General features: G+C 41.8%; 2 protein-coding genes across 10 annotated transcripts in view; one reads left to right on the top strand and one right to left on the bottom strand.

Annotated features, from left to right (window-relative positions):
- The window catches only part of mast3a (microtubule associated serine/threonine kinase 3a), a 30,675-nt gene extending 12,396 nt beyond the window's left edge, over positions 1-18,279 (bottom strand). The window contains exons 1-12 of one of the 9 annotated variants that reach the window (XM_040022085.1): positions 17,886-18,276; positions 16,572-16,603; positions 12,115-12,203; positions 11,293-11,365; positions 9,645-9,665; positions 9,383-9,464; positions 5,341-5,498; positions 2,900-2,975; positions 2,570-2,779; positions 1,562-1,663; positions 999-1,131; positions 684-769 (exon numbers count right to left, since the gene is read on the bottom strand). In XM_040022085.1, coding sequence (XP_039878019.1) covers positions 684-769; positions 999-1,131; positions 1,562-1,663; positions 2,570-2,779; positions 2,900-2,975; positions 5,341-5,498; positions 9,383-9,464; positions 9,645-9,665; positions 11,293-11,365; positions 12,115-12,203; positions 16,572-16,603; positions 17,886-17,924 — 1,101 coding nt within the window. In that variant the 5' untranslated portion in view covers positions 17,925-18,276. Of the gene's footprint in view, positions 1-683; positions 770-998; positions 1,132-1,561; positions 1,664-2,569; positions 2,780-2,899; positions 2,976-5,340; positions 5,499-9,382; positions 9,465-9,644; positions 9,666-11,292; positions 11,366-12,114; positions 12,204-14,603; positions 15,192-16,571; positions 16,604-17,885 lie in introns of those variants that run through there. The other 8 variants (XM_040022090.1, XM_040022088.1, XM_040022084.1 and 5 more) reach the window with 8 other exon arrangements.
- A 3,376-nt stretch (positions 18,280-21,655) lies between these two features.
- LOC120727672 (inhibin beta C chain) lies at positions 21,656-23,769 on the top strand. Its single transcript, XM_040022092.1, has 2 exons — positions 21,656-22,214; positions 22,734-23,769. The coding sequence occupies exons 1-2, from the start codon at positions 21,878-21,880 to the stop codon at positions 23,507-23,509; spliced, it is 1,113 nt and encodes a 370-aa protein (XP_039878026.1). The 5' UTR covers positions 21,656-21,877; the 3' UTR covers positions 23,510-23,769.
- Positions 23,770-27,085: the final 3,316 nt, after the last annotated feature.

Here is a 27,085-nt window from a genome sequence, read left to right on the forward strand (position 1 = left end):
GGCAACTGAGGATTGGATGTCTTTAGATGATGTTCTAGTTTTTTTTGTGATAAGTCCTCAATGCAGGTCACTCCTGGGAACGTTCACCATTGTTCCAAGTTTTCTCCATTGTGGATAATGGCTCACACTGTGGTTCACTTTGGCAAACTTTCCAAACTAGCAGATGTCAGTGACTTTTTTTCCCCTCGACTGTTTCTTTAAATCGTGACACGATGTGCTACTTTTTGAGATCTTTTAGCCTGTCTCATTTTGATGGACAGCTTCTATTTAAGTGATTTTTTTGATTCAGCAGGTCTGGTCGTAACCAGGCCTGAATGTAGCTTGTGAAATGAAATTCAGTTTTTCAAAAAAAATGCGGTTAATCAGTTAATTTATTATTTAAGGAGGCAATTACTTTTTCACAGAGGGTTAGGTAGGTTTAGAAGTGTTTAGTAATAAAATTTCTTTGATGATCATTTATGTGTGACAGATATGGAAAAAAACCCTAAGAAATCAACACCGTATCAACAAAGGTTGCCACTCGGTGACTTAAAAACTAGTAAGAGAATCTTAAAGCAAATAAATCTAATCTAAAGGATGTGGAATATTTTTAAAATACGTGAGACATGAGCGCCATCTGTTCTTCCTGGGTCACTTTAGGGTTCACTGTATGTATTTGGTAACCGTTTAATGTAAGCTTATACCTGTGCAGATGTTGCCTCTCCAGTGTCATCAGACTCTCTGCTCGCTGATCTGTGAATCGGGCTAGTATGCTCCAAATGAACCATCTCTGTAACGACAGCAGACAAAACAGATCCAACTTTATTAAACGCCAGTGCGAATCAAGTTAAAAAAAAAAAATCACAAAACTGTCACTGTATCTTACGAGATTAGTTCACAATGATTTATTTAAGCTAACTGCATTAGGGTTTTCAAATTTATCTGAAGTAAGCAATAATGAGATAGAAAGTATAAAAAAAATAAAAAATAAAATTATTTTTTTTGTTTTAAATCTGCACCTTCCAGGGGGTCTCTGGTAAGGCCCAGCTGGCTGATTATGTATCTGGGAATATCAGTTTTGATGCCTTGTCCTACTTTGGCTTGACCCTCTGCAGCCTCCAAACGTTGGTAAAACTCCTCTGGATCAAACTCCTGGATTCAAAATATAAAAAATAAAGGAAAGACAGTTCAGGTTTCACTCAAATATACATTACTTTGTTGACATAATATGTAGAAAAGCTTCAACTATTACATCGGGAAACGATGGATCAAACATTGTAATACAATTAAAAATGCTGAAAAATGACAGAAAAATGTTTCTGCTCCAATCTGGGCTTTTTTTCTGGCCTGGAAAACTGGAGCATCACTGGCACCTTACTAACAACAGACCCAGGCTAGCAAGGTGAACTTGGCTTAGTAAACAGTAAGCTGGGTTATTATTACTGCACAAACTAATCGCTACTACAAGATGTCAACATCATGTATGAGTCAACTTTCACGCATGCATCTAAGCTGATGGACATAGTGTTATTACGTCACTCGTAAACCTGTGATTATTACTGCGTCTGTCATTGAGTCTTACCAGACACTCCAACAGCCTGGCAGGCCTGGAGATGATGATGAGAATCTTCTTGACCAGTTTGGTGATGATGGTCACCTCCTCGCTCTCTGAGCGCTCATACGCCTGAACAGAACAAATAGTGATGGATTATTATAGTGACCTAATCCATTTGACACAAGCCATGAGCCACCACAACTCATCCAAAGAAGCTGTCTGCACTTGTCGGGTGATATTTTTAGCATCCATTTCATCCCCTTACATTGTCTGGTGGTGATTCAAGGGCTCAAGGGCTGGTATTTCAACATGTTGAATCAATACTCACTGCATGCTCTGCCAGGCTTATAAATAATGGAAAAACATTTGACTTTTTAACACTCATTCTTGCTTATCTAAATCCAACAGCGCTTTGATCAAACAGCAGGTTCAGAAAGTGTATGATAGAGGTGGTGAAACAGTCAGAGGAGCGATTAGTCAGCAGTCAGTTTAAAACAAACTCTTGCCCTGCTAAACACAGAAAAATCCACTCTAAAAAATTGTAAACACCTTTATGAAAAAGCAACACTAGCAAGCAACTCAACATATGCATTTTAGCATGTGGAGAAGGGTCAAAACAATTTCTGTGGCCACAAAGAATATACTAATTAAAGAAATTATTATATGACAAAATAATCATTTAAACCACTGTTTTGCTGTAGAATACACAATCCTTACAAAACTGAACACTTGACCACGGCACACCCCTACGTAATAACACAAAATGACAGAACATTATTGACGGATGGAGTGGAATCAGCAGAATATTAACAGAGGAAATGGGCCTTTTCATTTCAATGTTCAGTGTCCTCAGTGCTGCTATAGTACAGCATGCAATGTCCCAGAGGGCAACCTGAGCTACCAACAATAACACCAGCTAGAAACATCTTAGAAAGAACCAACACTCCCTGACTGTTTGAAAAAGAAAAGAAGAGAAAAAAAATTCTCTGTAAGAAAAAGATGAAAAATCATTTACTAAAGATGAGAGACACCCACCTCATGCAACAGCTTCTCCAATTTCTCCTGCAGCTCCATGAAGTACCTGGAGGTCACCAGGCCATTCTGGGACTTGTCCAGACAGTCTCTGGCGAGCTCCACCAGCTGGTGCTGAATGAATCCAAGCACACCATCAGCCAGGGGCAGAGCGGTGTCCGGGGAACACTCTGCAATGATGTCGAGCAGCCGACCCTCCATCTGGGCCGTCGCCTGGGAAACAAAAATGAAAGCCTTCGTTTAAACCAGTACTGCATACATTTCTAACCCATTTAGTGAGCAGTTGAAGATTTTAACTTTGATTATGAGACTTTCACACAGAAAGGGAGCTACCTTAGGAAAACGTTCTTTATAGACGTGATTCATCATGACAATCTCATTGTCAAACACCCCACAGGTCCGTCCAGGGCTTCACAGAAAGAAGACAAAGGAGAAAAAAACAAAAACCAGATAAAAATATTACAAATGTCGATTTTTTTTTTGCACAAATGCCATTAACAAATAATGGAGACCAAACTAAAATAAAATGAAAAACAACTGAACTAAGTGGCAAACTGAACTGATGAAATCAACATTTATATCTTTACTGAACAGCCATACACACAACAAGCTATAACATTTTATGACTACATTAACAATTAAAGTGTTGACTAACATTCTAGGTCATACAAACAGCGTGTTTGACACAATTCAGATCAGGCTCTCATGTGCACCATCCACGACCACACGTGTTGCACCCAGAGGGTTTCGGTTACACGCAGGGGTCTTATTAAACCCTCCTTACAAGTTCCAAATCAATGTACTGTCAGCACAAATGTTAAAAATAACAGTCCTGGGTGCTCCCTTACACTACGTTGCATACTAAAAATGACAATGTCAATATGCGACATGAACTTAACTCGTTCTGGGTAACCACAACAGTTGCACACGCGGTATGAATTTATTTCAGGGTAATGGCAACTGCTTAGACCACTCGGAACTATTTTGAGGCTGCAAGAAATCCTTTTACACAACTTGTAGAGCAAATTTAGAACAACGGCGACACATGTCAATCAGCTGCTGTTGATTTAGATGCATCATTAACAACTATGCAAAGGTCAGGTAAAACCCAAGGGGGAGATTTCTCTCCGGTGTAATTGCTAGAGTTACCCAGATGTACTTATAGAGTATTAGTGTACACATGCAGTGCGAATTACTGCATGTGGCACAGGCATGGACACGTCACCAAAAAAGCAACCACATCAACAGGCTGCCAAAATCCTCCCCAGCCTGTCATAAAAACTCTACAGCAACCTCAAAACAGCCTGCCATTGCAGCTATTCAGAGGGATGAGTCCAGCAATGCCAAGTGATGAGGAAAAGGTTTTATTCTAATCCAGGGGATCACGCACAAATGGCACAGAGGGTTTTTCCAGAGCCACATTAAATAATTATCCCAACATATTCTTTCCAGACAGTATTTAATTTATCTTTTTATAATCATGTGCGAAATATCTCCTGAAAAACCATTAAGCCTACTTTTGTTAGACTGGGGTGGAGTGGCAGCCTCACCAAACAGGGCAGTGCTCATTCATATACAACTTTACAATGTTCTAAAAAGAGCAACTACAACTACTTAAGGTGGCACGCTTCGTGAGCTTAAACCTTAGCACAGTCTATCCCACATTTGCTGTTTAACTGTTTAACAGGTAAAGTTATTTAGTGCTTAAACGGTGCTTAAAGAATAGAGAACACAAACTTTGTCCAAAAACCTCTTATGTTTTTATTTTTAGCAGTCTCTTTTTTTCTGCAAAATGATAAGCACCACGCATGGGGCGATCCGCGCTAACTCGCTAATGGAGATTTACCACACCCGCAGCAGATGTGCTTGTTGTGAAGTCTTGCAGCAAGCTATCAAATACGGTGCATTTCTCGGCTTTTAAAAAACCCTATGCGTCGCCAGGTGTTTCATCAGATTCGAAGTGTCACCTCCTTTGCAGAGTATCACCTTAAAGCACTTGTTGCAGGCTGCTGAGTTTGCATCTTTTGCTGTGAAGTACAGCCAAACTTTTGACCGCTTCACCTTGGGCATTTTTAATCTATAGCTCTGCTCTAAAAGAGCGTACGTACCTGGGCCCGCCTACTATCCTTGGAAAGCTAAAATGATTGGCTAGAATCCAAAGTGTATGACATCTCAGGAAAAAAGAAAAAGAAAAAAAAAAAAAAAAAAGCACAGAAATAAAGCACCGAAATGTGCGCTGCTTTTCGGTCTGGTTACTACCGTTTATGTCAGAACCGCCATAATGGCACCGGATATCGGTACCCATCCCTAATCTCAACCCAATGGAGCTTTGTATCATGGACGCACAGCAGACAATTTTGCAGAAACGGAGTGATGCTGTCATGTCAATATGGACCAAATTCTCTGTTTCCAGCACCTTGTTGACACTAAACCATGAAAATTTTAAGGCAGTTGTGAAGGCAAAGAGGGTCCAATGAAGTACTATTAAGGTGTATCTAATGAATTGATATGTAAGGGTATATAGAATGTACAGTTAGTATAATAAGCCTTTAATAACACAACAGTTTTATCTTTGTGCTTAAATGGTGTGTGTGTGGTGAGCTGCTGTATGCAACTGCTACTGCAGCACATAATTAAATCTACAAGACTGAAGCCAGTTGGGGGGATTTCGGTTCCACCCTTTCAAAACAAACGGCCCGGTGAAGTATGACAGAAATGTTTGTGTAACAGAGACAGTCTATATGCTGCATCAGCATATAGTATAGGAAAGTTACCTGAGACTGCGTGAGCGGACCCTGACAGGGGGCATGGGGTGGGCTCCTTCTTCATCTGCCACACTTTCTGGGCTCGGAAAATGTTTGAAGAGGAAGTGAAGATCCTCTTGCGTGGGCTGAAAGGGCAACTGGTGCAACAACTCCTGTGAAGAAGAGGACTGGGAGGGAAAAGTGGAGAAGAGAAAAAAAACAAACAAAAAAAACAAAACAAAACAAAAGAGGGAAGCAGGGTCAATGGTTAAGTTGCATTTATTGATTCTTTTTTAAATTAACGAAATAAAAAACAAAACAAGCAATCAACCACTGCCACTACCACTTTTATCTATTTTTATTTAAATATTCATACGTAGGCGGGGCTGTGCTTTGATTATATAACATCCTGTGTTAAAAGGCTTCCTCTGGTAAGACTCACACGTCTGCTCTCTCCGACTCACTCTTTATCCTGTTTATACCGAAGTCTTAAAGACTTTCATGTTACACTGCAGATCTTAATTAGATGCACCACCTTATATGGACATACAGAGAGTTGATTTGTGATGTAAAAAACATCATGAATCCCTTCCTACATGAAAAGAAAGACTCAGTGAACTTTATAGATTCCCCAAAGCATTTTTCAGTAGGATTTCGCCCTTTTCACGCAGCACACATGGAGACAGGCAGCATGTGTGAATGTTTTGCTTTGTTTTTTTTCCTTTCCAAGTCAGGATGTGTGACACACTGCCTGGAATTTATGAGAACTCCCATTTGGCTAGGATCTTGTGTATCCCAGGAAGAGCAGAGAGAAGAGTGGCTCATTGGCCAGAGGAAAAACAGAAGAGCCAACGAGAAAGAAAAGCAGAGCGAGACAGTGAGAGACACTAAAAGAAAGAAAAAGAAAAAAAAAAGAAAAAAAAAGAGGAAAGAAAAGAAAGCAACAGAGCAAGGACGTGACAGAGCAGTGATAGGAAGGTGGGGGTGGGGGTGAAGGGGCTACGCTGAGCAGGAAACTAGAGACTTGTCAGAATCGACTAAGAGCTGCATAAAGACCTCACTGACAGCAGGCCTGAAAGGGGCATTGTACAGGGAGGGCTGACTTCACCGTCTCAAAGCCATGTGGTTGGCCATACAGAATTTCAGCAGAGACGCAGGAGCTGGGTATTGTTTTCCATTTGAGCCAACTGCAGGTTCAGCGATGGCTTTCGAGATAAAATCCTAATAATCACCATAGAAGACATCGGCAAACAGCTGACGGGTATAGCTGGGCAGCACAAAGTGTGCTTGCAGTATTCCTGAAAGGGAAAGCTGAGTAGGGAAATGATGTGGTACAGCCCCTGCTCGTTAGTGATGTCATCCAGGAAAAAGAAACGGCAAATTTCAACAGGACCGGTATTATTGTAATGATAAGCTTTATTATTCCCGTACTTTCCCCTCAGTCAAAAGAGGACACGCTCAGATCAACTCAGTTCGTCTCGTGTGATGTCATTCATTTAATGATGGACACATGGTAAATAATTCACACAACCTCCTGTGTTTTGGTTTCCCCTTTCCCCAAGTTTTTTTTTGTTGTTGTTGTTGTTGTTGAATAGGAGGTAGAGAAATATACCATTATGAGAAAACTTTTATGCCTTTTGACAAAACAACAAACAAAACAATGACAACAAAATTTACTTTTTACCACATTTAATACTGTTTCAATAATTCTAGGAAAACTTGGGGAAAAAGGCATCTGAGGACTAATTCTAATATCCTCTCCAAGGTGGAAAATATGACACATGGTCGATGATGGAGGGATTCATCATCCTTGGACGTATCCTGTTATGGCTGCCTGAGTCATTAAAAAGGATACCAGGATCCATCTCCAGACAGCTGCTTTATAAACCAACCGGTGCCCGAAGCTCTCAGTGTGAAGTTTTCCAACCACTTTACTGTATCAGTAAAACTAATTATAATCAAAAATGTCACATAAATTTGTAGCGATAATAACGCTAAAGCGACAAGAATGCTCTGTAGATGTAACGAAAACAATCATCCAAACCCCCCGTAGACTTAAAAGCTAGTTGTAAAAAGTTGGCAGTCTGCTTCCTTACCAAAGAGGTTGCAGTTAGTCTGGATTTATGTCGACTGCAACTCAATCTGAGAAAGACAAGCTGTCACAGAGGAAATGGCAAAAAAACCAAAACAACCAAAGACTAAAACCACAAAACTTTTCTCTACTACTGTTTATGCCGAGTGACCCGGTAAGTTTAAAGTGAAGTTCAAGTTCTAAACTGTGAGTCAGTAAGATTTTTTTTTTTTAAGTGCTAAAACACAGTAAACATTCCTTTTCTATGAACAAGATACAGTGAAGTAACTCTGACGAGCTATGTAATGCTGATGCTACTTCTAAAATATTTCACAACCACTGTGGAAGCTTTGTTCTAGTATTCCTTCCTTGTACGGTATGTGCAATAGGCTAAAACTAACCAATAAATAACACAAGCCAATTCTATTAAAATTCATATTTTTGGCTAATTACTGCTTTCATGTGGTGTTCACGAGAGACTACGACTGATTTGGTGACCAGTAACCACAAAATACCAATTTTAAAAAAGGTAAAAATTACAGGTAGCAGTGGTAGGATTGGTTCAGTGGAACAGATTGTTTTGCTTTTCACGTGAAAGATCTGTGAAAAGTTCCCTGTGGGGTTGCCTCAGGATAAAAACTCCAATCAAACATGCGAGATACCTGCTGTGTGGCGACGCCTTGCTAATAAGGGAGAAGACAAAAGTAGGACAGTTAGCAGACTGTCCCACAGACTTAAACTACTCAACTCTGAAACAAACTATTGAAGTGCCATTCAGTGGGAGAGAGGACACTGACGCAAAAGGAGAAGACGTTATCTTCATAACCAAAGCCTGCAGTGTCCAGCGACCAGCTGTCAGCTACAGAGTGATGAGCAAATCTTTACAGACCCTAGCCAAACATTTTGGCAGTTACACAAATTTTATTATTCATACGCTTTTTTTTTTTTATTAATGTAAATTATTTTTCGAAGACTTCTGCCATGTCAACAATCGAGCATTTTATAACTTTTAAAAGGGCTGTGTGCACAGAGTCTATGTTTACAGTGTTGACCATTCTTTTTCATAACATCGACAATTTTTGGTGGTGTTCTACAGGGGGGGGGGGGGGTGGGGGGGGGGGGGGGGGGGGGGGGGGGGGGGGGGGGGGGGGGGGGGGGGGGGGGGGGGGGGGGGGGGGGGGGGGGGGGGGGGGGGGGGGGGGGTAGAAATTGGATCAGCAAATCCACAGGATGGCTTTGGAAAATGTGAAGGATGGCATAAATTTTAAAACTTCATTTGCACAAGTTTTAAAGCTTTAGCTAACAAAAGACCTACCCTGTGGCCATTCATACCACACCAAAGTAATTAAGTAACAGACAAACAATTACATGTCAAATATTTTCCTGTTTTGTTTGTTTTTCCACTATTTACTACAGAGATTTCTTTTTTTCAACAATGGGTCCACATTTTTTGTGAATTGATAAAATCTTTGTTTTATAATCATAGGATAACCTGGACAGTTTTTTCGCTGTAATTTTAGACTATATGTAAAATTAATATTTGTTTCTTACAATTTAGGTCCAAGAGTCATCCCACCACATTTCTTTCATGTACTAGCATTTCGTTATCATGTAGAAAATGAGACATACAGTTGAAATCGCCCCCTTTTTTATATTCAGAGATTAAATATGTAAGTTAACTTCCCAACTTTAACTCCCCATATTAGCAGAATGGGGAGTTTCACTGGTCCGGCCAGCTTTAGATGTGTATGTAGGTCACGATGTAAAATGAGTTTGACATCCCTGAGCTACTGTAAAATCAACAATCATTTATAGGCAGATTTATGACACTTTGTAAGCTGATGGGCTTTACAGCTCAGTTAGTCAGCATCGGAAGTTTACAAGACACCACAGTCCTGTAAAGTGGAGAACTAAATGCCCCCAAGGTAGTGGTTTAGAGAGAGGTTGAATGTGTGATGATGGAAAGAGGTGACAGACAGTAAGAGATACTTCTCCGCTTACAGATACTGATGAACTTGGTGCGTTTGTGCAGTATCCAGAGGAGGGAACGGATGCCACCGACCACCTTCGCCCATCTGCCCTGCTAAAAAACACATACACAAACAAGCACACACAAATAACAAGCTGCTCAGTGGAGGCTCATATGAAAACCTTTACATCCTGTTGACTCATTCCAATCTTCAAAGCCTAAAAAGGCCAACAGACAACATTTGATGTTTGAGTCTTTGCAAGAAGAAGAAACAGCAATTAGTTATTTTCTTACCTTTCAGTCCGGGCCAGTTGACTACACAGATGCAAAAAAAGGGAATGGAGGCGAGAGATGCAGATAGAAAGAAGGGGCGAATGGAGGCATGAAGTGAGAGAGAAAATAAACACTGTTTAATGACAGTGACAGATTAAGTCTGCCTGTCAAAGTCACAGTCCTGTTAGTCTGACAGAACTCCTCGCCAGTGGCTGTTTGCTGTTTCTGAACACCTGCCAAGCTGCTATCATACTGCAGCATTGAGGCCTACAGACAGTTTCTCACTATGCACACAGACACACAATGCACTCATTAACACTGCAGAAAACCTAAACCTTTCTCTACCAAATAAATAAATAAATAAATCTCCACTGTCCCAATAGTTTTCCATCCAATACACTCTGAGGAAGTGGCCCAGTTTCCTTCACGGAGTCAATCTGTGGCAACAAAAGATGGTCGAATGTAGTTTCTCTGAGAAACCAGCTCTTGGGGACATGTAGCTAAATTAGAGGTGACAGTGAAAATGAAGGGATCTGAGGGTTAGTGAGCTGTGTTACATGTATGGTTTCTTATCTATCCCTATCTGATATGTACAACATGTTGTATCATGTTGCTGTAAGAAGCCACTAATAAAGGCAAAGGTTTCAAATCAATACTGGAATCAATGGCTTAGTTGTGAAAGGAACAAAATAAATAAATCAGAGTGGACCAGAGCACTGGTCGTTACTCTTCAAGGCTACTCCACGTTCACATGAAAAAATAACTGCACCAAAAGCAGAGCTACGAAGCTTTTGTGAATAACAAATAAACCCAGTGGAGCTGTCAAAAGTGCAGTCACAGCATCTGTCTACACTCTGGCAGCTTAAAAATGTCAATAAATTTAGATGAGCTGCACAAGGCAGTCCTCTAAGAAGACTTCTCCTCTGCATCCCTAAGCTCTATGGTGCAATATGGCATACTGCACTGCAGCTTAACTCATGACATTTGGGACAGTCGGTCATCACATACATTTAAACTACAGTGTTCTTAAAAATCCTACATTCAAGTATACATGTTGCTGCTCCTTACTAAAGTCTTCTTAGAGACAGGCTACCACACTATTTTCTGCTGCTGACTGAGGAAGCTGGTTGCAGCTAATGTTCCTCTAAATCCCAGCGAGTCTATAAACGGCACGCGTGATGAGAAGGCAAGCGCTGCAGTTTTCTTCCATAATCACAGCAGCCCTGAGTAATGAGTGCGTGCACCAACTCGCCTCCTTAATTGGGTTGACAAATGCCAAGACCCACGTCCAGTAAGTGAGTGACCCTGGGGGCTTTCAGCTGGTCAGACATGGTTCTCCACTGCCTCGATTTGAGGGGCAAAGGGAACAAGCCAGTGCATGTTCAGTTTGCGTGCACACAGTTTCCACCGAACCAAAGATCCCTTGGTTATTTTTTCTGATTTCATTTTTAGTCAAAGCGGGCCAAGAATAAAAATAAACTTCCACTGACTACATATCTCTTTTTTTTAATCTAATTTGCTGCCATTTCACTCCATTAAAGTACTTTTCATTGCAATATGTCTGTTTTAGTCATTTTCCAATTGATATTATTACGGAAAAGAAACTACTGCAATAATGTGCCTGGTTTAAACCAAGACTATATTAAAAAGCATTTCATTTAATTCTTACCTGCGGGCAAACTGGAAATTGGCAGAAGAGCTAGCAGAGACATTTCTGGGGCTTTCTGAAGGACTGCTACCAGCTGAGGAAACAAAACAAAACAAAATTTTTGAAAATTGAGAGGAAGCTGAAGGAAACTGAGCATATTACTAAATGCAGAATAACTGGACTGGCTTCCTAATGTTTTACACTATCAGTGTGCAACGGTCAACTTTGCAGATGGTTTTCCTTTACAAGTTCAAACTGAAACAATCAAATCTTTTAATGACAGTGATGCATACACACAAAGTTATCTAGGGCCCTTCCTGTCCTGTCCTGTCCTAATCAAAGAAGGATTGTGTCAACAGACAGCAGGGGGTATGTGGTACAATCACACCATATTGCATACTGCTAAAAAGGTCATTAAAGGACTTCCACTGTCCCTGAGGACAAGTCACAAAAAGGGGGGATACACGGAATGACACTTTTTAAGTGGAGAGATCAAATGATGAGGAAGCCTAGAGGGGGCTACATTAAAAATGATCACAAGGAAAAGCATTGTATGGCTTTTGCACTCTACTGTGGGCACATTATGAGAAAGAAGGAAATAAAACAAAGCACCAGAGGTAAACTAGCGATTGCTTCACGACATACAGCATCAAAACAAACTTGAGACTGATGATCCTACATGAGACAGGCAATCCTGTGCTCTCCTCAACATTCCACTCTCTGTAACTTCTCTGCTTCACACGCAATCAGCGGTGGCTAAATGCAGGAAATTCTGATGAGCCAAATCCAATCAACCCTGCACTGAGGTGAGCAGACAAACGGGTAAAACCGAAACACAAGTACCTGTGGCGAGTGGGAGAGGTGAAAGCGGTCGTGACAGCGTGGGCGATGGGGTCCCGACCGCCAAACTCCTTCTCTTGTTGTTACGGGAACTGTGAGTGGAAAACAGCAAACAGAAGAGAGTGATCATCTGTTTTATGCAGTGTTGTAACAAACATGATCCAAGCACACTTTGTTTATCAATCTGTGGAAAAAAAAAAAATCAAACTCGATCAGCCTCTGAATTCATATTTTTTTGATGTGCTGACAATAGTAATGCCACTGTAATTATGTATATACATACAAACATACACATGCATGCATGACTACAAACATGTTTGCATGTAAATATATAAACAAACCAACTTGAGTGCAACTTCTTTCTTATGCATCAGCGCTAACTACACATTACCTGCTCTAATATTTAGAGGAATTAAACTTTTTGTTTTTCTTTTAGCCGCTTCTAATCAGTAAATAATGTGAAGTCTGGATTGAGCAGTGTAGTACGATCCAATGACGTCTGAGAGTATTGTCATGTGAGATAAGGGAAATATATTACTTATCAGTACCACTGGCAGAGCCTGATTAGACAATAAGAACTTTGGAAAGCTGTTTTATCATGATGGAAATAAATAAAATGGTCCAAGTGACCCCTGATATAATTGAGCAGGCCATGACACACCGTCCACATGTTTGTACTTCGGTCTTTGTGAGCTGTGAAGTGTTGTTTCACTTCTGCTGGTATTTTTGAAGCTGGTCTGTGTTGTTTGTCCTGATCGGTTTTTTGGTTTCAATTTACAAACAGTGTTCCTGCTCATTGGGTTGGTTTTCTTCTAATTTGCATATATTTGTAGAGTTTAAAATGCTCTTTTGATGCAGCTTTTGGAGTAAAGCAAACAACCTAATGCCTTTTTGGCTTACCAGTCCAAGTATAACATTACTTTAGAGTACCAGTGTTATCTTGTCCATTTCCTGTACGTTTGTATTTGGTGCCTGCAGGTTTCTGCACGCAGGTGTTAACTCCATGTTTTCATTAAGATTACAGTTTTGGCTTCTTTTCAGTTTTCTTTGTTTTCCCCCCCCCGTTTGTGATCTCAATGCTTTCTGTTTCATGTCAGTAAAGTAGATCCTGTCTCCCTTTCCTTCTGGCAGTGACCTAAAATAATTGAGGGGCTGAGACGACAACAAAGCCTGACATTTCTGGGTCGGTGCAAAGGCAGATTCACAAACTATATGGCCCCTCAACCCAAAAAGACTCAAAGTGCCACAGAAACAGAAGGATGAGAGGGTCAACGTGTGCCAAGAGTTGGGCTTCAAAGTGTCGACAGTACACCTCCAACCACAGAAACACTGTGAAGGTTCGCTTTTTTGCTCCTGTTAAAAAAATATATATATATATATATATATATCAGCAAAAACACTCCAGAACCTGTGCCGAAAGATATGAGAGCACTACTGTATCACACTGGCACACCACGTGAGCGCTTCATCAACAGCTAGCAGTCATAAGACGACTGATATTTGGGACTAACAATAATGGTTTGTATGGATCTTGCAGGAAGACATGAAACATGATGAATGTAGGCCACTGAAACAGGCCTGCGTGTTAACTATGTCTGCTGCATTTGTTAACTGAAGCCAATTTCATCAGCTCACACTGTGGTGGATCAGCCACATCACTGATTGATGCATGACCCCCCAACTACATGGAAAGAGTGGATAGTTTGACATTCCACAGATAGCCTATGTTTCAGCGTGCTAATGGCTTCTTCTTCTGAAGCTTCACTCAATAGCAGTACATTTACATTTTAAAATCCTGCAATATAAACTGCAGCTCTTGCGGTTTGCACCACTGTAACAAAGGCAAATTGTGCCAGCAAACCAACAATTATGTGTTCAGATTATGACAAAGAGGTGAGAGGTAGAGACGCGACAATTTAAGATCACTGTGAACTCACTGACTGCCAAAGACATATTGAGTGCATTAAGGGCTAAGACACCTTAAGAGCTGACTGGATTTATCTGATTGATGAAAGCACGTTTACAACACTACTGTCCCACTAACCGCATCAGTGCACCGATCAGCAGTGGGCCCTGGTGTCGCTTTATGCGACAGCTGGCAGCAGACAATGCAGCCTGCCCGCACACATACACACAACAGTCTACAATGGCCACGTTTCTCTGTCGGAAACAAAAACTAGGGCGGATGTAACCGACACATACAGTGCAATGCTGAGGGGCTATCACAGACCCTCCGGAGGGATCAGATGTCTGAGCTGTGAAGCGGCTATATTAGCAGACAGTGTGGAGGTTGCCATTAAGCGCCTTGAATCAAATAGCTCAAAATTACGACGTTCAACAAATTGCTGTTTCTCAGAGACTGAACGGCACAGCCGATGACAAACATACAACCCCCCCAGACGTTTTGCAGCAGTTTGGTCGAGGCTAATTAACATTCGTCTCCATTTTCAAGGATAATTTTCTAGTTAGAAACAGGCTTTAGGTTTTGTTACCTTTTCGATCTTTTCATCATGGCCCCGGTCACAAAACTAGTTTTGTAGCTCGGCAGCACGGTCCAGTAGTAGTTTTGATCAGACATGTTGGAGGTGACCGCTAAATCCGATCCGATATGAGAATTAGTATCCTGTCGTTAAAGAGGGGGCATCGCGGTAAACAGTCTCCCCTGTCGATTTGGTATTATAGTCGCCGTTAGGCTAGTACGTCGACTCCAAAGGCACAAACTCCTTTCTGCTTCTTCGATACAGACTGACCCCAGACCCCGGGCAGGGCAGCTCGGCTGTGCTAGCAACTGCGACGGCCATGGTCACGCTGCTCCTTTTCAATGTCATCAGTAAAATTTTCGAGACAGCCTGTCTCCCACGAGGTACAACATTATCGACCGATAACTAGCTTCGACAAAACGTAAAGCGTTATTCTGGAGACAGAAACTTTCAACCACAGTAACGTCTCTGCCGCAACGCGCAGCCGCATCGCCGCGCGCCAGCAGGAGGAGGGATTTCTGATGCTTTCATGTCCTGTCGGAAATACTGGTTTAAAACGCTATGACACAAATAATCCATCCGGTACAAAAATCTAAGATTTTCAACGATAAATCTTTTTTCCCTGTTCTTTTTAATTCTTCTCTTTTATTTTTTTAATAGAAACAATAAATATAACATTTGACAAGAAGTTATATCAAAATTAGAAAGACTATTTTCAGAGCGTCCGATAGTCTTGAAGGTAACATTTTTTCAATAGAGATTATAGGGATCCTCGCGACTTTTATTGATTTCAAAGCCTATATAAAACAATGGTTCGGAGAGTTTAAGTCTTTTTTCTTACGTTTTAAAATACAGGTATTAACTGTGATAAATATATTAAATTAACTTCTTTATACACACACACACACACACACACACACACAGACTGCCCCATGTCAGGACTTATATGGTGCTCATTTTTGTCCTGTATAAGGTTAATACAGCAATATATGCATATAGATGTATATTAGAAGACAGAAAAGCCTTAATGAAATCACCTGACTTGGCCAACAGATATCAGAGACAATGGGATACAAAGGATTTTATTGCACAAACATAACTTTGTCTCACAACACTATACTGGCAGTGGGACAAGTGTAGGTAAGCAGCACAAACACATCTAGCTTCTAAAGATCTTTGAAACTGTCAGCTGAGATGAATACATATTATTCAGTGATTCTGATATTTCCTTTCATTCCCAGCTATTGAAACTATCTTGGCTTCAGCTCTAGCCCATTCCAGGGAAAGTCCCTGGACAAGTTGGAGTCACATGTATTTATTTATTTATTTATTTTTAACCAGAACGGCTTCTGTTTGGCAACAAATTCTCAGGTAACTTTCTTCATGCACTCCAATGTATCACTGCTGTTCTACTCCTAATGTCTGAAATGAGCTGTAACGATGGTCTAATAACGTAGGAATTTTGTGCAGGCTAAACATTTGGCAAAATAAATAAATAAACAGTCACAACTAAGCAGTTACCTGTTAGATCTTCCTCAGCTTGCTCGCTCAGTTCAGCTAATAATATACAATGATATAGGCACTAGGATGTTAAATCAACTCTAGCACTAAATACAAAAGCAGATTCAAAGCCTGGATTCTTTCAGTAAAAGAAGAAGCGGCTTAATTTATTCTCTCACACTGAGACCTACAATGTCTCCCACTCTCTTCCTCTGTTTTCCCCCTCCTAACATTTACATAAAACCAGTCTTGGGCAGTGAGCCTGCTCTATCTTTCAGCCAAATTTCTTAGGTGCTTTAAGAAGTTCCTGCACTTCAGGATGTGAAGAAGTAAATGTTTACCGTCAGGAAAAGCAGCATGCATGCACAATAAAGCCCACATGTGACAGACAACTGACTGGCCTGGTTTGAGGCACAAAAAAAGGTGCAAAGGGGGACAAAGAGCGAAAGATGCACAGAATTGCCCAGATGACATACTTACAGATTTCCCCTACGAGGAAGACTCAGTTCTTTCTATAAGAGAAGAGGGAAAGGTTGAATTAAGAAAAATGTGATGGTGGTGGTGGGGACATCTTCCACCTTTGCTCTGAAATCACTGGCATCATCTTAAAGGTCTTCTTTTGCTGTCAAGGAGGACACCTATCATTTTGAATACACTGCTATGAATTACATTTCATGCTTACAGTCACAAGGTGCTAATAATAACGCTGCAGTTTTTCCTGGTGGCCTTGTTCTGTGTCACTCCTGTTTATTTTTTCATCGGCACTATGTAAATATCATTAGCTGCTGAATGGCCTAGTTTCTGGCGATGACAAGTGGGCCTTGTAGCCATTTAATTGCAAATCCTCGGTCCGTGAGTTTCAGCTAAGAGGACTGTGAAACTGCTCTTGCCAGTCAGGATTTGAAGGACAGGGTGCGAGAGTCTGTGCACAGAATTTGAGACTACCTGCACTTGTTTCATTACCTCCAGTGGTCTGAAAATTGAGAAAGTGACTATGAAGATGGTTTTAAAAAAGGGAGAACTGTGCACTGAAACAGCATTTCCACCATGACCGTTATTTTCATTGTAACTGCATCGCTCCACTTCATCGAAATTCAATAAATGCAAGGTGGGAAAAGGCTAGTTACTATAAACAGAGACAAGGGAATGGGAACACCCAGTTTGGACTGATGATCAGTGTTACCGCCTCAACAGACCCTGGGTGGAAACAATGCAGCTTTGCCTACTAAATGAATTCAGAAAATACAGACATTAATGGAGCAAAAACAAACACTTAATTATTCTGTGAACATCTCAAATGAACATGGCACCCAGGAGAAGATGTTTCTGACAGTCTTCCAGGAAGCATTGGCTTTTGTGCTCCAGATCACCAAGGCAACCAGATTGTCCAAAGCACACAGAAAGAGCTCCAAAATAAACACATAGCTAAGTAGTAGTGAGGTCAGGTCTGATATACACACCTTACATTCATAAAATTTATTATGTGTCCCCGTTGCTGCGGTTTGTGGGACTCCACCTTTTCTGAAAGGATGCCCACAGGGCATGGGGAAGATGCTCAGTGCACATAATATTTTCTAACGATGCCACATAATCTAATCAATAAAGCACAGATCTAAAGAGCAACGGTGAAAGTTTTGGGGTTTTTTTTCTAATGAAAAATAAGCTCACGCCACATAAGCCACGCTGACATCAATGCCTTGCATCGTCGGCAAATGGCTCATCACTTTGAGCTAATCTCGTTTCCCTAGAAACAACCACAACCGCGCGCTGTCATGACAGCCAGCCTCCGTTTACCTGTAGACCGCGGCGTCTCAGGATATTCGGCTCATCCATCACTGAAGACAACGAAAGCACACGGCGGATCCCCGGTCAGTCAGCCCATTCCTGCGCTCCGTTCTCTCCCCGGGAGCGTTGGATACAGTCCTCCTCCTTCCTGCTGTTGCTGCTTCTACTGCACCACCATCAACACCTCCTCCTACTCCTCCCCCTTCTCCTCCCCTGGGCGAGCTGCACGACCTACCACAAAAGGTGGCCACCACCAGTCCTCCAGTCAGCTGATCACCCGACCGGGAAGAGATGCAGCGTGTTAACCTTATTAATGAAGAGAGGGGTTGGCGCTTTGACCTTCTTATCGACGTTCTGTCATCTAGTTGTCAAAAAGCTGACCGCCTTACTGTCTGTAGCTAAATGGCCTTTTTTTTTTTAACCCCTAAGAACCCAAGACCTCCCACCCCCATAAATAAAACAAAACAAAACAAAAACAATTCATGAATATTCAACACAGGTGTGAAACAGACACCTTTCTTCATTGCCACCAAAATTCCCATGAAACACGCGCACTCCATTCATTTCCGCATGCTGCCATCCACGCAGGATGTTTCTCGTGAGCTTGTGAAAAAAGGAAAAAAAAACATCATGCCAAATAACAGCTTGTGTCTGGAGGAATCATGCTTTAACAGTGAGAGGATGCGCAACAACCGAGCTCTCAAGTCAAGCTGAACAGCGGGGACTGATCTGTGCCTGTCACGCAGTGACACTATGATGTTTTGGGTTTTTTTTTTTTTCCATAAAACAATGGTCGATCTCTTCTCCTGTGATGTAACACGTGAGTTTACATAAGGGGAGGGGATGTGAACCCTTCCTTGTTCTCCCGTGAAATTCACTGTTGATTTGAAACAGCTAAAGTGGAAACTTACTGTGTCAGAATAAAGTTTTGGGTTTTTTCAGCTGAGTGACTGAATACAGTGACTCAGTTTATCACACTATGGTGTGTTGTTTTGTCTTTGTGTGACTGCTTTACGGAGGGAAGGTGTGAAACACTTGACTAAAACATATCCACATTTTTTTCATATTTGTTCGAAACAGCTTTTTATTTACAATGAAAAGTGATTCAGACTTTTTGTGGCAGATTTAAAGCATTAGACCTTTGAATTAAATATTTTGAAATTGTTTCCTCATGTTCTCTGTATAAGTCTTTGACTTCAAACCTCTGCGGCCAGTCAGCCATGGTGATCACAGACAAACAGTAATGTGTTTGGGTTTTCTGTTTGCCTTTCTTTAAATCTGTTCTCTTCGGCAAACAAGACTACAGCCCAAGCACACCATAATCCTACAAGGAAGTGATTTCCAACCATGAGACACTGAAGATGGGTGGATTCCCCCTGTGACGCTCGGCCTGCTGTTGTATTCACCTGATTCATTTTTCTTTGAATCTAATTAAACTGGAAACAGACAGAATCCCTCTTGTGCATCGGCCTGTTGTCAAGACTGACCGTGAAAGCGTTTGGAGCTCCGTTGAAGTCATCTTTTTACTACCGCACCAGTCGTCCGTGTCTCTTTTTACCCAGTCTAAGTTTATTTTTGTTCACTGAAAAGGAAAGGTAAAGAGGAAGAGATAAAACTCCCCGTACAATTGTGAAGTTTGGTAGTTGCTTCTCAGTTTAGAGATGAAATCACAGACATGTTAGATAAAGAAAATATTTCACATCTGGAACAGAAAGCATTTCTGTATTATTGGTCTGTCTCAACCTTGGGTTCAGTTTATGCTAAAAATTATGTCCTTCTCCTGACCAAATCCAGCCTCACTTAGCTAATTAAATTCTGTAGTGTAGCTTTACGATCACGAGGGGGCGCCACGGTGCAATAAGTCAATACGCAAGCTGTCTGAAGTTGAAAACTTCACCTCGTTATCTTATCGGAGTGGTTTCAGTTACAGATATGATTGTTAGGCAACCGTGGCTCAGGGGGTTGGGAAGCGTATCTGTAACCGGAAGGTTGCTGGTTCGATCCCTGGGCAAGGTTGCAAGTTCGATCCCTGGGCAAGGTTGCAAGTTCGATCCCTCTCTGTCCTGGTCGTTGTGTCCTTGGGCAAGACACTTTACCCTACTGGTGTTGGCCAGAGGGGCCGATGGCGCGATATGGCAGCCTCGCCTCTGTCAGTCTGCCCCAGTGCAGCTGTGGCTACAAGCTGTGGAGGCAAGCTACGGTTGTGTGAATGCGAGAGTGAATGAATAGTGGCATTGTAAAGCGCTATATAAATCCAATCCATTATTAATGTCATAAATCATGTCAATGAAATATTAACGTGATTTATTTATTTTTTTAAATTAAAATCTATCTATCTATGATCCACTGTCACGTTGTTTCTGAAAACTTTTTCAAACAAAAACACGTATGACATGGGTGCAGTTCAATCGAAATGACTGCTGAATTGAACGTTTCTGTGCCTGGAGGGTTTGTAAAACATATAAAAATACATATTATGTATCTATATATATATATGTAGCTATATAAAACAGCTGTATATCGTACTGAGAGTGAATTTCATCATATGCACTCACAGCTCGAACCTGATGCCCGGACGTGATGCAACGTGTCATCAGACACATATGTGTGTGTATATATATATATCACACAGAAGGACACACATACTTTTACATCATTTTAGTCTTGTCTGATGACACTTTGCATCAGGTCTGGGCAGTGTGGGAGATGAAATTCACTGTCAGTACTCTGAAACTCCTCAGTCATGCTGACAAAATGAGTCAGAGGGTTTTTTCCTATTTCACTTAACAATAGATGAAGACCGACAGAGAAGACTGTAAACATTTAATGACAGATTAAACCAGGGTGTCAGTTCAGCGTGAGTCACTTTACACCTTTCACTCGCTTTCATCCGGCAAAAACTCACCTGGGAAAGCACATGATTGTTTCATCACCTTGGTGACTCACTGTTTACAGATTCGCACACATCTCCGCAATTATAAGGGTGGGGAGAATGCTTGGCAATGCACTGACCTTATTACTGACCAAAGTGAGACTTATACGTGCTGATAAGGTCTTGGCAGAGCTTCATGATGTATTTGTTTACTTCTTTAGTCTGTCCTATCAATCATCAGTGACGGAAACTGCAGCATTTTTGCTCTCTTGTTCAGCGCAGGGGACAGAAGAGGCTGAGATCAGATATGCAGATCCATTTCGTGCTAAAATACACATTTAAGCTTAGGTCTATTGTGTGACCACATGATTGCTGTCATGGCAGATTAAGAAAGTTCCCTGTTTTGACATTGATTGCCTCTTTGTTCTTTTATCTGTCTTCTATCTAACCTTGAGACATTTACTCTGTAGGGTGCTCGACATTAGGAGCCTTGATATAGACGTAATAAACTGTCTCCCTTTGTTTATTTTTTTTATTATCTTTGCCAGAAAATGGCCAGCCCGCTTACACATGTTAGGTGAATCTCTCATCAGTTGGAACTTGCTTTTGACCTTTGACTGTACTGGGCACAGCTGCATTGGAAACATTTAGACACAGACTGGTGAGGGTCATTAAACTATCACATGCATAACTCTGTTGGACTTCTTCGAAGTGGTCCGTGTGGATCATTTATTTGCGAAAAGTAATGAATAACTGGAAATTCAAATGCTTCATTATGCTGAGGTGGACGTAACCAAATCTTATCCCAAAATCTCTTCATCCCATTTCTGCTGTCGCCTCCTTCTGTGTGTTGATAAAAACAAAAAAACTTGCAAACGATTAAAAATTTTCTTTCTTACATTTCTGATGTTATAGTTGACATCTTGTTATCACATAACACAAAATGCTACCATATTATGACATATGGCTCTGGATGAGCCCATCACAGGCTCACCTGACCAAACAGGGGTGTGGCAACACAGGAGCACTATAAATGAAGGCATGCCAGGAATTTAGTTCATAGCATAGGCAAACCTTATCCATTGACTGCTGCCGCTCTCACAAATCAGACCTACCCGGCTGGCTCACCATGTGCATCTCCCACACGATTCTCCCACTCGTCACCTGCACGCTGCTGCTCCTCGCCTCCACCTCAGGGGAAGGCCAGCTTCACAAGGCCCACGAAAACACACCTGATATGGAGAGCATGGACAGCCAGGCAGTTCTGCTTCTGGAGGCTGTGAAGACAGGGATCCTCAGCTCTTTGGGTATGGACGTGGAGCCCAGACTGACCCAAAAGGCCTCGAAAAAGGAGCTTAGGGAGATGTATCAGCTCTACAGGAGAAAAATAAGGGAGATAAAAGGAAATTCCAGCCAGCCAATGGGGGAAAACTCGCAATCCACCATGTCCACTGTGCTCTTTCCAGGTACAGATGAGAACTCTGTTAGACGGGGTCACCCACTTGAGCCGCTGTAATAGTGATGTGAAAAGCCAGGTTAGAAAGTTTGATTACAAGAAGAAGACTGAGGCTTTATTATAGTATAGGTTTAACACTGTGTACTTGCAAAACCTGCTATAGTGATGTGGTTATGAATACTACGAATAATATCTTTCCTAATAGTTCACATTCCTGATAAAGGCTGATGTAGCTTAAAATAGAATCTATAGTCATGAAACTGTGGTGTAAAAAAGCAAACACATTCCTGCAAGCTTTTAGAAATCATGAGCGTGACAGGCACACCTTGTACACAATGCTTTACTTTGAGGATACTTTATAAGTGTTATCAATAACAACCAATTACAAGAGAGTTTCATAAAGAATTTATGCAATACTCTTTTATTTCCCCCTTCCCAATTATTCTATGACACAATGCTAATGATCAAAGGATGTTAACAACTTTGTTTCTAATTTTCTTTGTTGTTTTTTGTGTGTGTTTTTCTTTAGTTTCACCAGTTATAGCACTTCGGAGGGGTTCACGGTCAGGTCCAAGCATGCGGTGGTACAGAGCTGTTTTCCAAAAGAATACGAATATTCAGAATGACTTGACTGTAGCTCGAGCAGAGCTGAAGATTTCCAGACAGGTTCTGGGTAAACTCACTTCAGTGAGGCCTGAAGCAAGGGAGGAGATTAAAATTAAAGTCAATGGGGTAAAGCCAGCAGTGTGGCCGGCTGCCTGGACTGACACTGTAGCCCAAACTAATATCTCAAACATTCAAGATGCGTACCTGGACATCATCCCAGAGGTAGAGAAGTGGTTCAAGACTAATGGGAAGCCACTGGTTGTGGATGTAGGGGTGGCTAACAGAGGGGCCCTCAAGCCGACCTTTTCTCTGGAATTAGACTTCAGACAAGCCAACCCCGCGCAGAGGACGAGGCAGCGTCGCTCCAACAAGGAAGATGACTGTGATGAACTAGGATGGTGCTGCCGGAAGTCAGTCACCGTGTCCTTCGAAGACATCGGCTGGACAGACTGGGTTGTAGCCCCAGTCGAATACACCATGCATTTTTGCGATGGCACCTGCCCCCACAACTACAAGCCGGCAAGCATGCACACTCAGGTCAAGTCTCGGCTGCACCAGATCACCAAAGGAGGGACACCTCATCCCTGTTGCGTGCCGGCAGCCTACGAGCCCATGGTCCTCATGCACTACGACAGCAGGGGAAAATTGACACTGACTACTTTCACTGACTTTATTGTCAGTAAATGTTACTGTGCCTGAGGAGAAAATGCAACCAACCACTTCTTCAAAATTTAAAGAAGTGTATTTTCTGGAGTGTGTTGTCTTTTTTTTTTTTAAGCGTTACATACACAAAAACACAAAAAACAAAGGTTTTCAATGAGTATTAACGAAGCAATTACATTTAAAATCAGAGTTATGCATTAGTTTAAAAAGCAAAAATACCTGTGCTTGTAAACATTTTCTATTAGTTATTTATTTAAGTCTATTTATGGTACTGTTTGTGTTGCCTTGTTTTTGATTTGTTACATCATTATTTAGTACTATTTAATATTTAATTGCACTGGATTGTCTGATTCCGTGAGTTTCTTTTTTTTTTTTTGTATTTTGGTTGATGTCTTATACATTTCAGTTCGTATGGAAATACCAAATGCTGAACTGCTGCACTTAAAGTTGTGATAATAAAAGTATGTTTTCTTACAATATTTTCTTGTCTACGAGCCTTTAAACACACACTGTAACACCTTGCCTCCACTGTAAAAGAGTGCAGCTACTTAACCAGCCTGTCTGAAGTCCAGATCTCTCTTCTAGCGAAGGCAGTTGGCAAGTTATGAAATGAAAAAAAGAAGAAGGTGAAATCCTAGGAGAAAACACTTGGCATTTGGAAAGTAAGGCAGCTGGGTGTCTCAGTTCCCAGCCACCTGTTTAAAGCAGAACTGATGCAACACGGGGGCAAACATGCCCCTGCTACAAAATGTCAAACTGATAATGTAGTATGCAAGTCGTACAAATAACAAAGTATAATACAAAAAAAAAATACCAACAAAAGCTTTCTAAATCAGCCTTGGCTCGGATAGCTCACGGGTAAAATTCAAAGGGTTTTGTCAGTGGAGCTAGTCACTAGTAATCCCTCCTTAGGCTCACAAGGTCCAGCCACGATGATGTCACTCTGTTAGCACTGAGCAAGGGCCGCCCTTTGGCACCCGCACCACACAAGTGTGCGGGGGCTGCCTCACTGAAGGCTTTTGTCTAGGCTTGTCTTCACAGCGGTCAGGATGAAAGAAAAGGGAGCAGGGCTTGTCAAAGAGGTGTATTTACATTAGAAAAGATAAAAGATGAAATAGAAAGATAATATTAAAAAAAGACATCATCTCTTTTCTTTTATAGGCCAAAGGTGTTGACAGTCTCAACATCAAAATATCACAAAAAGCGTTTGAAGTGATTGAATAACCACGCAAGTAATGTAATCACTATTCACTATAAGTGAAAACTATGGAAAACTACCGTTTAGTCATATGTTGTCCATTAACTTAATCATCTGGAGGTCAGTGGATTATGTTTTTTATTTACATTTTAAACTGCAGCCAAACTTCTTCTTCTTCTTTTTTTTTTGGCAGAAGGAGTTGTTACAACACTATCAGGTACTAACCTGAAGTGGCTGATAGTGTCAGGTCAAGGCGTGCCAGAGAAATCAGGCTGTAAAGAAGAGATAGTGTTGAGCTCTCTTTAATGACCTTGGCGCTGTGTTTAGTGTCATCTTGTTAAACAACATAAGGGATAAACTTAATATAAAATCCAGTTTGCTTTGACAAGAAAATTGCATTGTATATATATATATATATATATATTAGGGGTGCAATGATACACAGACTTCACGGTTCGGTTCGGTTCGATACTTTGGTGTCACGGTTCGATATTTTTTCGATACAAAAAAAATGTTCATGCCTTTTTAATTTGTCATTTATTAAAATTATAAATATATATTTTAACTCAAAAGTACAGTTTTTAAATTTAACCCTAACCCTTGTGTGTGTTTTTTATTTTGACAGCGAATGCGCACCTGCGGACCACTTATGTGCAGCCCTGGTTATATAGCTCATTATATTGCAGCCACAGAAATTATTTTGTCCATGAAACCATAAAGCTGCACTTTCTTTTTGCCTTATAGTCTGATTTGTCATAACTTTTCCGTTTTGTGGTAAGCTTTTCTTTGGCTGTCACTTCTTCACCCTGACCTGTCTTATTTGGCTCAGCAGAACTAAAATATATATCCTGCTGCTTTTACACACGGACTCACATAACGCTCAGCGATTCTCTGCGCGATCAACCTCTCACATGTTTAAGCTTGCTGCGGGAGATTTCACTTGTCATGTTTGCATAGTAAGCTAACGATTGATAAGACGATGTCAGAGGAATTGGTGCACAAATTATCATCACTCACCAATCAGGGCTGTTGCTTTCTATACACAGTTCGCGCGATTGCAAAGTGAAAGCAAAAAAACAAGCGCAAATTCAAATGCGATTTCAATATGTCACATATTGACAGTGGCTCACCGATGCTAATGACATAATTACCCAGCTACATTTCCGAAAGAATGCAAAAGCATTGACATATATTTTTCCTTCCTATGATAGGCCGACGGGCAGGGCAGAGATAGATTTTGGTAGCCCGACTGGAAAAATCGCTAGCCCCAGGACGTCGGGCTAGCGATTTTGCGAGCCCTGTATCTGATTGAGGAATCACTCATCTTTGGAAAAGAGAGTTTATTACAGAGAAATGGCTCTTTCCAAAATAAAAGCTATACTATACGCTTCTTCTGGGCTATATTCTCAGCAGCATATTAAACATATCAGGTATGTTTAATATGCCTCCTTGAATTGCTACCTTATCGTGGTGGAGGGGTTTGTGTGTCCCAAGGATCCCAGGGGCTATGTTGTCTGGGGGCTTTTGCCCCCTGGTAGGGTCTCCCATGGCAAACTGGTCCTGGGTGAGGGACCAGACAAAGAGCGATTCAGAAGACCCTTATGAAAAGAATATCGAGGGAACAGTTTACCCTGCCCGGGATAGGGTTACCGGGGCCCCGCCCTGGAGCCAGGCCCGGGGAGGGTGCCCGAGGGCGAGCGTCTGGTGGCCGGGCCTTAGTCCATGGGGCCCGGCTGGGCACAGCCCGAAGAGGAGACATGGGCCCATCCTCCCGCAGGCCCACCACCCGCAGGAGGCGCCATAGGGGTCGGGTGCATTGTGTGCCGGGTGGCGGCCAGGAGCGGAGGCCCTGGCGGACTGACCCCCGGCTGCCAAGACTGGCAATAGGGACATGGACTGTCACCTCTCTGGTGGGGAAGGAGCCTGAGTTAGTGCGTGAGGTTGAGAGGTACCGGCTAGATATAGTCGGGCTCACCTCTACGCATGGCTTGGGCTCTGGAACCAGTCTCCGGTGGATGAGAGGGTTTGTTCCCTGCACCTTAGGGTCGGGGAATGGGTCCTGACTGTCATCTGCACTTATGCGCCGAGTGGCAGTTCGGAGTACCCAGCCTTCTTAGAGTCCCTGGGGGGGTGCTGGAAGGTGCTCCACCTGGAGACTCTGTTGTCCTGCTGGGAGACTTCAATGCTCATGTGGGTAACGACAGCGAGACCTGGAGGGGCATGATTGGGAGGAACGGCCTCCCTGATCTGAACCCGAGCGGTGCTTTGTTATTGGACTTCTGTGCTAATCACAGTTTGGCCATAACGAACACCCTGTTCGAACATAAGAGTGTCCATAAGTGCACGTGGCACCAGGACGCTCTAGGCCGTAGGTCGATGATTGATTTTGTAATCGTATCACCAGACCTGCGACC

Source organism: Simochromis diagramma, unplaced genomic scaffold (assembly GCF_900408965.1).
Source record: "Simochromis diagramma unplaced genomic scaffold, fSimDia1.1 OVJJ01000205.1, whole genome shotgun sequence".
Taxonomy (NCBI): domain Eukaryota; kingdom Metazoa; phylum Chordata; class Actinopteri; order Cichliformes; family Cichlidae; genus Simochromis; species Simochromis diagramma.